General features: G+C 37.1%; 2 protein-coding genes and 1 non-coding gene across 7 annotated transcripts in view; 2 read left to right on the forward strand and 1 right to left on the reverse strand.

Annotated features, from left to right (window-relative positions):
* Ric1 (RIC1 homolog, RAB6A GEF complex partner 1) overlaps nt 1-12,474 on the forward strand; it is a 166,025-nt gene that overhangs the window by 132,234 nt on the left and 21,317 nt on the right. For all 3 annotated transcript variants that reach the window (XM_063250756.1, XM_003472180.5, XM_063250760.1), the window contains exons 19-25: nt 45-773; nt 2,415-2,573; nt 2,652-2,788; nt 4,637-4,923; nt 5,899-6,090; nt 11,726-11,903; nt 12,028-12,216. In XM_063250756.1, coding sequence (XP_063106826.1) covers nt 45-773; nt 2,415-2,573; nt 2,652-2,788; nt 4,637-4,923; nt 5,899-6,090; nt 11,726-11,903; nt 12,028-12,216 — 1,871 coding nt within the window. The remainder of the gene's footprint in view (nt 1-44; nt 774-2,414; nt 2,574-2,651; nt 2,789-4,636; nt 4,924-5,898; nt 6,091-11,725; nt 11,904-12,027; nt 12,217-12,474) is intronic.
* The window catches only part of Ermp1 (endoplasmic reticulum metallopeptidase 1), a 79,862-nt gene that overhangs the window by 6,828 nt on the left and 60,560 nt on the right, over nt 1-12,474 (reverse strand). For 2 of the 3 annotated variants that reach the window (XR_010048127.1, XM_063250794.1), the window contains one exon: nt 855-2,778. The exons of the other annotated variant lie outside the window; for it this stretch is intronic. Coding sequence is in view for 1 of the 2 variants with exons in the window: in XM_063250794.1 (XP_063106864.1) it covers nt 2,740-2,778 (39 nt within the window). In the remaining variant the exon portion in view is untranslated. Of the gene's footprint in view, nt 1-854; nt 2,779-12,474 lie in introns of those variants that run through there. 3 annotated transcript variants of the gene reach the window in all.
* Nucleotides 5,329-5,430, forward strand: LOC111757539 (small nucleolar RNA U13). Its single transcript, XR_002791862.1, has one exon. It is a non-coding gene; the product is annotated as a small nucleolar RNA U13 (small nucleolar RNA).

Here is a 12,474-nt window from a genome sequence, read left to right on the forward strand (position 1 = left end):
AATTTAATAGGAAAAAAACCTGATCCTTCTCTTTTCTTCTTCAGCTGCCATTCTGTCCTCCTGTTGTACTAGCTCAGTCTGTTGAAAATGTCTGGACTGCATGTCGAGTGAATAAACAAAAACGTCACCTTCTGGAAGCACTCTGGCTCAGCTGTGGTGGTGCAGGGATGAAAGTCTGGCTTCCTTTGTTCCCTAGGGATAACCGCAAGCCACATTCCTTTTTGTCTCAGCGGATCATGCTGCCTTTCCATATCAATATATACCCCCTGGCGGTTCTGTTTGAAGATGCATTGGTCCTTGGTGCTGTCAATGACACTTTACTGTATGATTCTTTGTATACCCGCAACAGTGCTAAGGAGCAGCTGGAGGTACTCTTCCCTTTCTGTGTCGTGGAGAGAACCTCTCAGATCTACCTCCACCACATTCTACGTCAACTTCTGGTCAGGAACCTTGGGGAGCAAGCCTTGCTCTTGGCTCAGTCCTGTGCTGCATTACCTTACTTCCCTCATGTGCTGGAGCTCATGCTCCATGAAGTGCTGGAAGAAGAAGCTACCTCACGGGAGCCCATTCCCGACCCGCTGCTTCCCACTGTGGCAAAATTTATTACTGAGTTTCCCCTCTTCCTACAGACAGTTGTGCATTGTGCCAGGAAGACTGAATATGCACTATGGAATTACCTTTTTGCAGCTGTTGGAAACCCTAAGGACTTGTTTGAAGAATGTTTGATGGCTCAGGATTTGGACACAGCTGCCTCTTACCTTATTATTTTACAGGTAACAGTTCTCTTCTTAGAAACAAGAATTAGAAAAATCCTCTATTGACAGTATAATTACGTTTAAAGAGAATAGTCAAGGTTTTCTCTTCAGTTTATATCTTTTTATTTTGAAGAACTCAGTATTGTCAAGTGATCATAAGGTTGTTCGAATACTGTAAAAGAGCATCACAAAGGTATTTTTTTGTTTATAAATAAGGCTAACACTGACTTGCAAGTATTATTTTAAATACTATTGAAAAAATCTTATTGTATGTTATAATACATACACTATGTCCATATTATGTAAGAAATATTACATTTATTTACTAAAATGTAAGAATAGTGAATGTTTAAACATTAGTGCATTTCTCTAAGCTTCACATTATAATTCATTTCTGTATTGTGAGGAATTGCTGAGGGGATACTCATTAGACTTGGGTTATAACCAGACTTAGGGTAGATTCCCAAAAACAAGGTGAGAAGGTTCAGGCCTCCCCCAGTAATATCTCTCGTTTATAACTCCCCCCCCACTTATCATCTTCAAAATAATAGATTGAGGGTTTGTTATTCCTATGAGACTGATAGCATTCTGATAGGCTACATAAACATTCTTTCAAATTACAGAAAAATTTTCATTGATATGTAAGAAATTAACCATAAATCTGATGCAGATTTCTTAACAGCTTATTTGCTTCATGACAGGTAAATGAAACCAGGGGAGTTAGTCAAGCAGAAACTAATAGCCATGGGATTCTATAATTTCTTAGCTAGCCCTAAAGAAAAAAATCCACAGAATTATAAAAATGGAAAAGAATGCATGAATCTGTTTGTTAATTTTTGCAGAATTAGGTATTGAGCCCAGAAATACCTAAGGTACATTCCTGACCCTTTTTACTAAGTTACCTAGATTGTCCTCAAATTTAACAGGCCTCTTAGCCTCCTGAGTAGTTGGGACTATCACTGTCCATTGCTATGCCCATCTAGCCACTGTTTTATTTTCTTTTTTTTGTTTTTGTTTGCGTCACATCTTAGTCCTTCAGTGATCTCCCTATTAATGGGATTAGAAACGTTTTCGCCAGCAGAATTCCTTAGTTGCTCTGAGGTGGCACATAGTAATTACAGTCAAATTCATGTATTAGGCATCTTTCCATGAAAGTCAATACAGGTAGTAAGGTTGAATTTATGAAAGAAACATTGAGGATGCTAAATGTGTAACAGTACTACTATATTCCAAAGCAAAGATTTTAGTCACATTGCTTAGAAAACCCAGTCCTTGAAGGTAGACTTAAAGGTTTTTTTGGAGTCAGGCAAGGCAGATTTATATTCTTGCTTTTCTGCTGATCTTCAGCAATTTACAAAAGTGAATTCCCTCACCTTTAAAACAAGATACACCTAATTTACACAATTGAAAGTAGTAAATAATGTATATAAAGTACATGGCATATAATGAGAATTCAGCGACTCATATTCATATTATACAAGCAGAGTACTTACTGCACTTTCCTTTTTAGTGCTGCTTTTAATAATATTATTAAACTAACCCATACAGTATTATATCTGCATCCCTTGGGTTTAGGGAATTGTCGACAACAGAACAGCTCCTGTCTTATCAAATCCTGTAGTATAAAAGGAATACAGTCTTCCTTGGTTGTTTCTTTAGAATATGGAAGTCCCAGCAGTAAGCAGGCAACATGCCACCCTTCTGTTCAACACAGCGCTAGAACAAGGCAAGTGGGACCTGTGTCGACACATGATTCGATTTCTTAAAGCCATTGGCTCTGGAGAATCTGAGACACCTCCATCTACACCTACAGCTCAGGTTAGTTGCAGAATTGTTTCTTCAGACCATACATCTGTAAGGCATTTCCGTCTAACCATATTGCATGTTTTATCTTAGGAACCCAGTTCAAGTGGTGGATTTGAGTTCTTCAGGAATCGAAGCATCAGTTTATCCCAATCAGCTGAAAATGTTCCTCCTAGTAAATTCAGCTTACAGAAAACACTAAGTATGCCATCTGGTCCTTCTGGAAAAAGGTAAAAAAAAAAAAATCGAAAACCATTACTACTTTTAGGACAACTGTGAGACATTGCATTTCAAGGCATTTATATAAAGTCTTATGGAAACAACTATTTAACCCAACTGCAAACCCTTTATTGGTTACCAAAAGACACAGGGAGCCCACAGAAGGATTCCCTTTTCCTTCCCACTAAGTTCACTTCTGTACCCTGTGTGCAATTTCTGCACCTTTTTATTGGAGTACATCTTGACATACTTGTTCTAAATGCAATTACTATTGATCACAGAAAATGAAATTAAAAAGGAAGACAGATATGCAGATAATCCACAAAGCTTCAAGTTTTGTCCTTGTTCTAAGACAAAAAAAAAAAATGTAGTGCGCATGCATTTGATTGTCATGTGACTTTTTTTTTTTTTTTTTTTAAACCAGAAATCAACCTTATTACTGCAGTTGCACTTACCAGGCAGGCGCTTGTGCACTGGGGCTAAATCCCTAGCCCTCATGTGACTATGATTAGCGAAGTCATTTAACAGCAAGTCAAATGAATTATATTCTGAAATGCAATATTGACTTTTTATCTAGAGATTTGTTATTGTCTCTGAGAAGGCAGATATAGTTTCCTCTGGTTTGTAAGGTCCTTACATTCTTTACTATGTTGTTACATGTCCTTTGTCTCGTTCTTTTTTTCCTCTTCTTTTGTTTGTATTTTTATTAAAGTACGAATGTTTTGCAATACTAAGAATTAAACTCAGGGCTTTCACATTGAGCTGCATCCCTGACCCTTTTTTTTTTTTTGAAAGAGGGTTTAAGTCGGCTACGCTAGGCTTGATCCTCAGTCTCCCAAGGTGTTGGAATTACCAGTGTGTTCCACCACATCTATCTATGAACATTTTTCAGTGGGATATTTTGCTGGTTTCTCTTATCACTAGCCATTAACACCCACCTCTGACACCAATACACGTAATAATTTCGGGATTTATACACGTAAAATGCAATTATAGATGGCAATAAACAGTTGCCAGGTAATACCCTAGCAATTATTTGCTCAGCCATACCCTGAATTTAAATGTAGGCTAATAACTTACCACATGGTCATTTTACGCCAGGTACTCTTACAAGCATCTACGTGTATAGAGTTTTTTTGTTTTTTTGTCTTTTCATCGGTACCAGGGATCGAACTCACGACTGCCTGCTTGCAAGGCAGGCGCTTATGCCGCTGAGCTAAATCCCCAGCCCAAACATGTATAGAGTTTTTAATCCTTACAACTGTGTGTGTATGGGAAAAGAAACATAGGTTCAAAAAAATAAACTTGGTTACATTCTCAGAAGTCATGGTTGTTATACATGAACCCAGGCAGCTCTGCTTCAAAGATTGTGATCTTTATTGTCCAGAGCAGTGGCTTTCAGGGAGGAACCATATACCCTAGACCATCAGATGAGCAAGAGATGAGAGACTGGGTTTAATTATCACTAACTTTTTAATTAGTTTTATTTTCATATGTCCACATAACTCATATGGAAATTTAATTTCACTGTTTATCTCTTTAATTTCTTTCATGTAACCGCTTCCCTTCTTTTCCTAGGTCTTCAATTACAACATTCATTGCTTCTTTCTTTCTGTTAATCATTCACTGTCCTGTCCTACTACAGCTTCTTTTGTCCCATTTTTTTCGTATTCCATTTGATCATTCTACAAATCAGGTTATGTTTCAGGTGTTCAGCAGGTCATGTTGTCATGTGCTGGAGAAACCCTGGGACTTTTCTTCCCCTTCAGACAATATTTAATAATGGATCTCTTACCTCCTTGTCAGCTTAATCAGTGCATAAATCAAAGGATCTATTGCTTTCCTGTTTCTACTTACAGATGGAGCAAAGATAGTGACAGTGCTGAGAACATGTACATTGACATGATGCTATGGAGACATGCTCGGCGTCTCTTAGAAGATGTGCGATTGAAGGACCTTGGCTGCTTTGCAGCCCAACTAGGCTTTGAGCTGATTAGTTGGCTATGCAAAGAACGCACCCGTGCTGCCCGAGTAGACAACTTTGTGATCGCCTTGAAAAGACTCCACAAAGATTTCCTTTGGCCATTCCCCATCATCCCAGCATCCTCTATCAGTTCTCCTTTCAAAAATGGAAAATACAGAACAGGTAATATAGACTACTTGACACTTTTACAAGGAGAATTGTATTCTACTACAAATACTTAGACATTTTACTTTTAGTCGAAATTCAAAAAAGTTTTTCACTCCAAATTCAAGCCACGTAAAGGTAGCTTTTTGTATAACATTTAGAATATTCACCATTTGACCAAAGATTAATGAAACAGAACATTTGTCTCTTACTCCTTTGATCTGAAAGTCTCATTCATAAATTTAACCATTGTTATCTTACATTATAAAGAAGTCAAACTAGCAGAACTAGCTGAAGTTAAACCTGCCATACTGTATTGTGGGAAGAAATTTTATAATACATTAGTCACTGACTTCAAATTAAGCTGCATTGTGATTTACTGGACAGAATTCATTCCAAGAACATAGTAAAAATTATTTCTGGATCCTCAGATTCATAAGCGTGATGATTGGGTGCTCATGCCCCATGCATGACATGTGCCTCCTTTGAACCTTGTGACGACCTCGGCACATTACTCATCTGACGTAAAAAAAAAAAAAAAAAAAAAAATTATTTCTGATAGCTAGACCCATCTCTTCTAAACCAGGAAAAGTCAAAGTGAAATTGCATATTTAAGTATAAAACAAATTAAAAGATAGGATTTTTTGAAGTCAGGTCCTTTACGGAGACTGTTGATTCATTTATGAAAATTTAAAAAATTATTATGATATGTGGAAATTTCATATCCTTTAAGAACCAAGATAAATCATGTATCAGAGTAAAGATTTGCCTAGTTATAGTATGACATATAGTATAATTATTAGATGGCATTATATGATCTGTATATTTGTTAGAATTCCAGATCCCTAGTTTGGGGGCATGTGACACAATGTAGGATAGCAGCTGGCTTTAAATTGCTAGTATAGTTTTAGGCAGGTGAGATAAAAGAACTAAATAGGAAAAGGCAATGAGTGCATCCTGAATTTCTCGTTTGTTCTTGCATTTAACCTACAGTGGGAGAGCAGCTGTTGAAGTCTCAATCAGCTGACCATTTTATAAACCTTGAGATGGATACTGGTGTCTCTAACATCCAACGGAGTCAGAGCTGGCTCAGCAGCATTAACCCAGCCCATCATGAGATAGACACAGCTTTATCCCATGGACCACAGATGCAAGATGCCTTCTTGTCACCTTTATCTACTAAAGGTAAGGGCCATTTTGTCCTGGCTCTTCAGATTTTTTAGGAAAAGTCTATGTGTCATCATGTTTCAGGCATCACTCTTTTCAGCATGCTGAAGGGTTGGTGTATCTACTAGGATACAGTCACAGGAGCAGCAAAATCCTTCACTACTTTGGTGTATGTATTTTACATATGTGAATTTGGTAGAATCTCATGCAGATCAGCATTATTAGGCAGACCTTTGCAATCAAATTTCTTTTGAGATAAGATCTTGCTAAATTGTTTAGGCTGGATTCAAATTCACAGTTCTCCCACTTTAGCCTTCTGCATTATTGGGACTACAGGCATAGACCATCTTGTCTAGCTCCTTTTGCAATCAATTTTTGTAATTAGAAAACACTAACTTTGAACTCTGAATAAGCAAATGTGATCCTCACATAAAAACATCCATTCTTTTCATGTAACTTGATCCCAGGGGCTCCTGTTTACTAGACAGGAACTTTAGATGACTAAGCCCCAGGACTTTTCAGAAAAAAACCTGTTCTTTTCATGTGGGCCTGTCTCATAAAAAAAGTTTATTCCATTATCATTTTTTGTTTCATCAATAAAATTATATGGAAATTTGCTTATTCTCTTATTATATGTAAATAAGTTTCTACATATTCTTGATTTTGCCACTTGACCTTCAAAGTCTAGAAGAGTTACTATCTGCCCATTTCCAAAAGTTGTACCCCAATCTCTGCTCTGTAGTAAGGGTAAATTAACATTAGAGGTTTTGAAACAGTTTATGTGGATATAGGATTATAAAATTATAGGTGCTTTTAAATAGTAATTTGTTTCATAAAAAGATGTATTTTTTTATAGTGGCGTACTACTCAGCTATAAATGATTTTTATAAGTACCTAGATGCAGCTAGAGACTACAATCATAAGTAAAATAAATCAAACTCACATGTGTAAACACTGTATTGTCTCCTTTGTGTAAGAAACTGAAAGATTAATATTCAAAAGGTACAACAGACATTGTGAAAGTGAATGACTGCAGTTTTTTGATGCTTATTTTCTAAATGTTTGATCAGTCCATCTTCACTGCCACCTGACTTTCCGCCATGTGACTCACATCAGCCCAACTCATCATGAGATAAATGCTGCCATTACTTTTTAACTGTAAAATATTTTACCTTCTTACGTTTTAAGTACATATATATCAATAGTGTTGACTATGCCCCTTTGTCATCTACTACAATACTTTGTCTTACAAAAGCAAAACTCTTTGTATATGTCATCTAATAACAGTTCCCCATTTTCCCCCATTCTGAGCTATTGGCAAACAAATTCTGTTTTCTGTCTATGAATTTGACTTTTCTGAGTATTTCATATAAGAAAATCATAGAGTATTTGTCTTTTGGACACTGGCTTATTTCATTTAGCATATGTCCTCAAATTCATTGATGTTACTGTATGTAAAGTTTCCTTCCCTTTAAGTCCACATATTACTCCATTGTATTCATATACATTTTGTTTCCTTCTCTGTGGAGAAATGCTTGGGTTCCTTCTGTCTTTTGACTGTTGTGAATGGTGCTAACAAGAACACAGATACACAGATACCTACCTCTGACTCTTGCTTTCAGTTCTTATGGGTAAATACCCAGAAACTGTATTACTGGATCACATGGAAATCTACTTATAATTACTTTAGAAATTGCCAAACGGCTTCCCATAACAAATGTACTGTTTTACATTCCCACCAGTACCATCATGGTTTAGATTCCTCCACATTCTTAAGGAACACATATTTTGATTTTTAATAGCAGCCATCCTTAAAGATGTGAGGCGGTGCTATTACTGCTTTTAGAGAACTTTTCTTAGGGATAATTACAAACATATTTAAAAAGTAGAGAAAATAGTGTAGTAGACAACTCTCATCATTCAGCTTTATTACCATGGCCAAAGATGTTTTTATTTACTACCCACCTTTATTATTTGAAGCACATACAAGATAGTTTACAGCCTACCAAGACCCTCTTAAAATAAAAATGTATTGGAGTCCGGAAGAACATGGCGGATAGATAGCAGCAGCCTCAGAGGCTCTCTGAGAAACCGCACTTGAAATCCAGGAATGCTGCCAGGCAGGAAGTCCTAGGCAAGGGGGGATATTCTTTGCCGACCCAGAACTAAATTAAGAGAAACTAACTGGAAACGCAATCCCGGTGATACAGCAGCAACAGATAAGGTTTCAGCACAGAAGCCAGACCCCGCACCACTGGAAACTACAATTTGAATTTCCTGCAGCCACGGTTGCGTCCCGGTCGGCACAGCAGGGAGAGAGGCACAAAAGCTCAAAGAGTGAGAAGCGCTGAATGGAGTTAGGAGCGGGGCTGGCCAGGTACCCTGCATCGACCTGCGGTGAATGAGCAGATCGGGACCCTTCCATAGAGAAGGAGGCTTCAGCGGAGGACATACTCGGACTGGGCAGACTTCCCGGAACGAGATGCTGCAGTGACTTCAGTCACATATCCCCCTCTCAAGCGGGATTGTTGAGGAGTGCTTGGCCAGCAAGATGCCGTTGGCTGAGACCCAGTAGGCTAGCCCAACCCAGGCCCCAGCGCTTGGAGGTGCACTCTAGCATTAAAGCCTTCGGTAGGCTCAGGGGCGGGCCGGCATAGACTGCCCAGGTCTGTGTCTCCCTGGTGCACTGCGGTGGGCGGAAACACCTAACCGGCACAATTCAAACAGACTGTGGCCAACAGGGAAGGAAGCTGGGCCTCCTATATACGTTTATATATAAGGAACAAAGAATATGGGAAGAGAGAGCAATAAGAAAGGGTCCTCAGCCCCCAATCCTGAGAAACATGCAATAGCAGACACAGCACCAATAGACATAAAGCGCTATCTCCAGAGCCTCATAGACAAGTTCAGGAATGAAGTTATTAATGACCTGAAGCAAGACATAAGCAGAATAGTTACAGAAATGCTAAGCACCGCCCAAGAAAAAACAGATGGTAGAATGGAAGAACAGAAAAAGGGAGAATTGTTTGATGGAGAAAATAGAGAAAGCATAGAATACATGAAGCAGGTTCAAAGAGATTACCAGGAAACTAAAACTCTATCGAAAGCTGGCATAACAGCTTGAAAGAAACTAAGGATAGATTATCTGAACTGGAGGGCAGATTTGTAATATGGGAGCATGAAATGAAAAACTTAAAATAACAAAAAAACAAACAGCAACAATACAAAAGCTAGAAGATGATAAGAGGATCTATAACTTAAGAACTAAGAACATAAGAGAAGAAGTGGGAATACAAACAAATGGACTACAAAAGCTATTCACAGAAATAATCCAAGAGAATTTCCCTAATTTAGCAAATGGTAAAGATATTCAGATATATGAGGCATACAGGACTCCAGCCACCTACAACGCAAACAGAGCTACACGCAGACATATAATAATCAAAATTCCAGGAATCCAATATAAGAACAGAATATTAAAAGCCATCAGAGACAAGAAACAGATCACTTACAAGGGAACACCATCAGAATTACAGCAGACTTCTCAGCACAAACCATCAAATCACGAAGAGTGTGGGGGGAAATAATTCAAGCTTTGAAAGATAATAATCTCCAGCCAAGATTGAGATATCCTGCACAACTGTCCCTGGAAATTGATGGAAAAACAAGGTGCTTCCAGGATAAAGAAGAACTAGGGGAATTTGCAACCATTAATTCAACTCTATAGAGAATACTGCAGGATAGTCTAAAAAAGGAAAATACCAAGATTCCAGAAATAGTGGCAGAGAGGCCACAATGAATGGAGCAGAAAACGAAATGAAGAAGACAAACTGACAACAAATGACAGAAAAAGAGCTCAACAGAAATGAGGCAGAGATCAGATGGTAGGAACAGCCATTTTGGAGAAAACGACAGCCTAATAGCTAGTGCTGATTTAGTATCATCTTGTTTTGAAGTCCCATCAAACTTGTATTCTTCTGTCTCCATCTGTCTTAAAAGGTTGTATCTTATTGGACTTTATTATATATGATAATATAAGCAAAAACTTTTACAGACAAGGAGTTTATATAGAAACCATTGTTCATTTTCTGTTAATTGGTTCTAAATACCCTGTAATAATGTCATTCTCTTGAATGGTTTTATAGTGTCTTGATATGTTTGGTGCTATAGTATACGAAGTTATACTCAAAGATTTCAAGGAAAGAGACATTGTGGTAACTATTTTTATGTCAGGGTATCTTGTGGTGAAACACTGTTTTGCTCAAATGGTTATGATTTGACCTGCGCTGTTCTGTTGTTATGCCCTCTTTTATCTCAATCCCCTTTTTTAAATTATTTACTTTATTTTTTTAATTAAGGGAAAAATAAAAATAGCAGGATACATTATAGTAACCTACTATGATTTCCTATTAACTTGATTTGAAATCCTGTATTGCCCTCACCATCTTGTTTTGAGTGATTTTCCTCTATTCTGCTTTGCTTAATAGTACCAAGTTTGAAAGTATAGGCATAACTGTGAAGACAATAAGAATCATTATGACTCCCATTCCGGTTGACTATTATTTTCTTTTAAAATCCTGTAATGTCTCCAATGCTTTGGTTTTATTCTTTAGTGTTTAGTTCAATTTTATTGTAACTGCCAATTCTTCTTAAAATAGCAAGAGGCAGTATGGTAACCATTGTTGATCACCTTATATTTTGTTTTTACATTATCTATTATGTCCATCCTTTTGATTTGACTAACTCTGTTTTGATGTGTCGCATTTGGTTTTACTCTCTTCAAAAAAAGTAATAAGAACTGTGGGAGTAATAAAACCCAAAATGTGTAATTGTCATTGTACAAAAGCAAAGAAAGTGCTCTAAAGGTTATAACTTCATATATGTTTAAGTGTATAAGATAGATAACCATATTACTGAGTGTTTTTTGGAACATTGAACAAAACTGTTTGCACTCTCACTGTTTGAAAGTCCACTTTATATACTTCAATTTTGTAACTTGAACAACTATTTCTAAGATGACAATTTGTAATCTATTAACTAGTGATTTCTTACTGTTTATCTTTTAAATTTAGTATTACTTGTACCCCTTTTGTTTTTTCCCTTTTTCTCCTTAAATAAAAAATATATTATCATTCTTTCTAAAAAGTAATTCCTTAATACCATAAATATCTAGTAATTTCCATGTTTCATAAATGTCACACTTTTTTACACATTGTATAAATTTTCTTTTTAAATGATTGTCCTCTACCCACATATCTTTCTCCCCCTTGCAATTTATTCATTGAGAAAACTTGATTCTGTGGATTTTGCTGATTGCCTCCTCATGAGTTAGTTGAACAGTTCACTGTGTGTTTCCTGTAAATGGTAGCTGAGTCTAAAAACTTGGTCAAACTGTAGCTATATTTTGTGGGGGAAAGTAAGGAAGACTGCTTATTGGTAGCAGTAAGTTTTTCTACCCCAGAGTATGTGATGTCTGTTTCTAGCTCTGCTGATTAAAAAAAAAAAGTACTATGCGTACAACAGGGCCATTTTAGCAGAATGTTCTGATTTCAAAATCCTGAAGTGAAATCCGTGTCTGAGGAATAGCTAATAAAATTAGAAGAAAATGTATTTTATACAAGAAGGTAATTTATAACTTTTACAAATTCATCAGGTGATGAATGCAGCATTGGTTCAGCCACAGACCTGACTGAAAGTAGCTCCATGGTAGATGGGGACTGGACAATGGTGGATGAAAATTTCTCCACACTCAGTTTGACCCAGTCAGAATTGGAGCACATCTCCATGGAATTGGCAAGTAAAGGACCTCATAAATCCCAAGTCCAGCTGCGGTGAGTTTCTTGCATTTGAAAGCACAGAAAGCTACTCGGCTTTTGTACAAAAGGGGTACAAAAGCCACTTTCCTAATAATCACTATAGGCACTTTTCAGCATAAATATTTTATTTTTTCTATAGGTATTTGCTACACATTTTCATGGAGGCAGGATGTCTGGACTGGTGCATCGTCATAGGCCTGATTCTTAGAGAATCTTCAGTAATCAATCAGATTTTGGTTATTGCACAGTCTTCAGAAGTAGATGGAGAGATGTTACAGAACATCAAAACAGGACTATATGCAGTGGACAGATGGGCCTCTGCCGATTGGTAAGTGCTGGTTCCCAGAAGCTTGTTATCCTTTGGTGAGTCCTATCCTTTCACATCAAGGCTTATAATTCACTTACTTTGGATATTTTTTAGGTAGTTAGAAATAAAAAATTTCATACACACACACACACACACACACACACATATCAAGGCTTATAATTCACTTACTTTGGATATTTTTTAGGTTAGTAGAAATAAAAATTTTCATACACACACACACACACACACACACTCTCTCTCTGAGAATTAAAACCCGGG

This window comes from Cavia porcellus, unplaced genomic scaffold, assembly GCF_034190915.1.
Source record: "Cavia porcellus strain 051 isolate PalLab524CR breed Dunkin Hartley unplaced genomic scaffold, mCavPor4.1 scaffold_1, whole genome shotgun sequence".
NCBI lineage: Eukaryota > Metazoa > Chordata > Mammalia > Rodentia > Caviidae > Cavia > Cavia porcellus.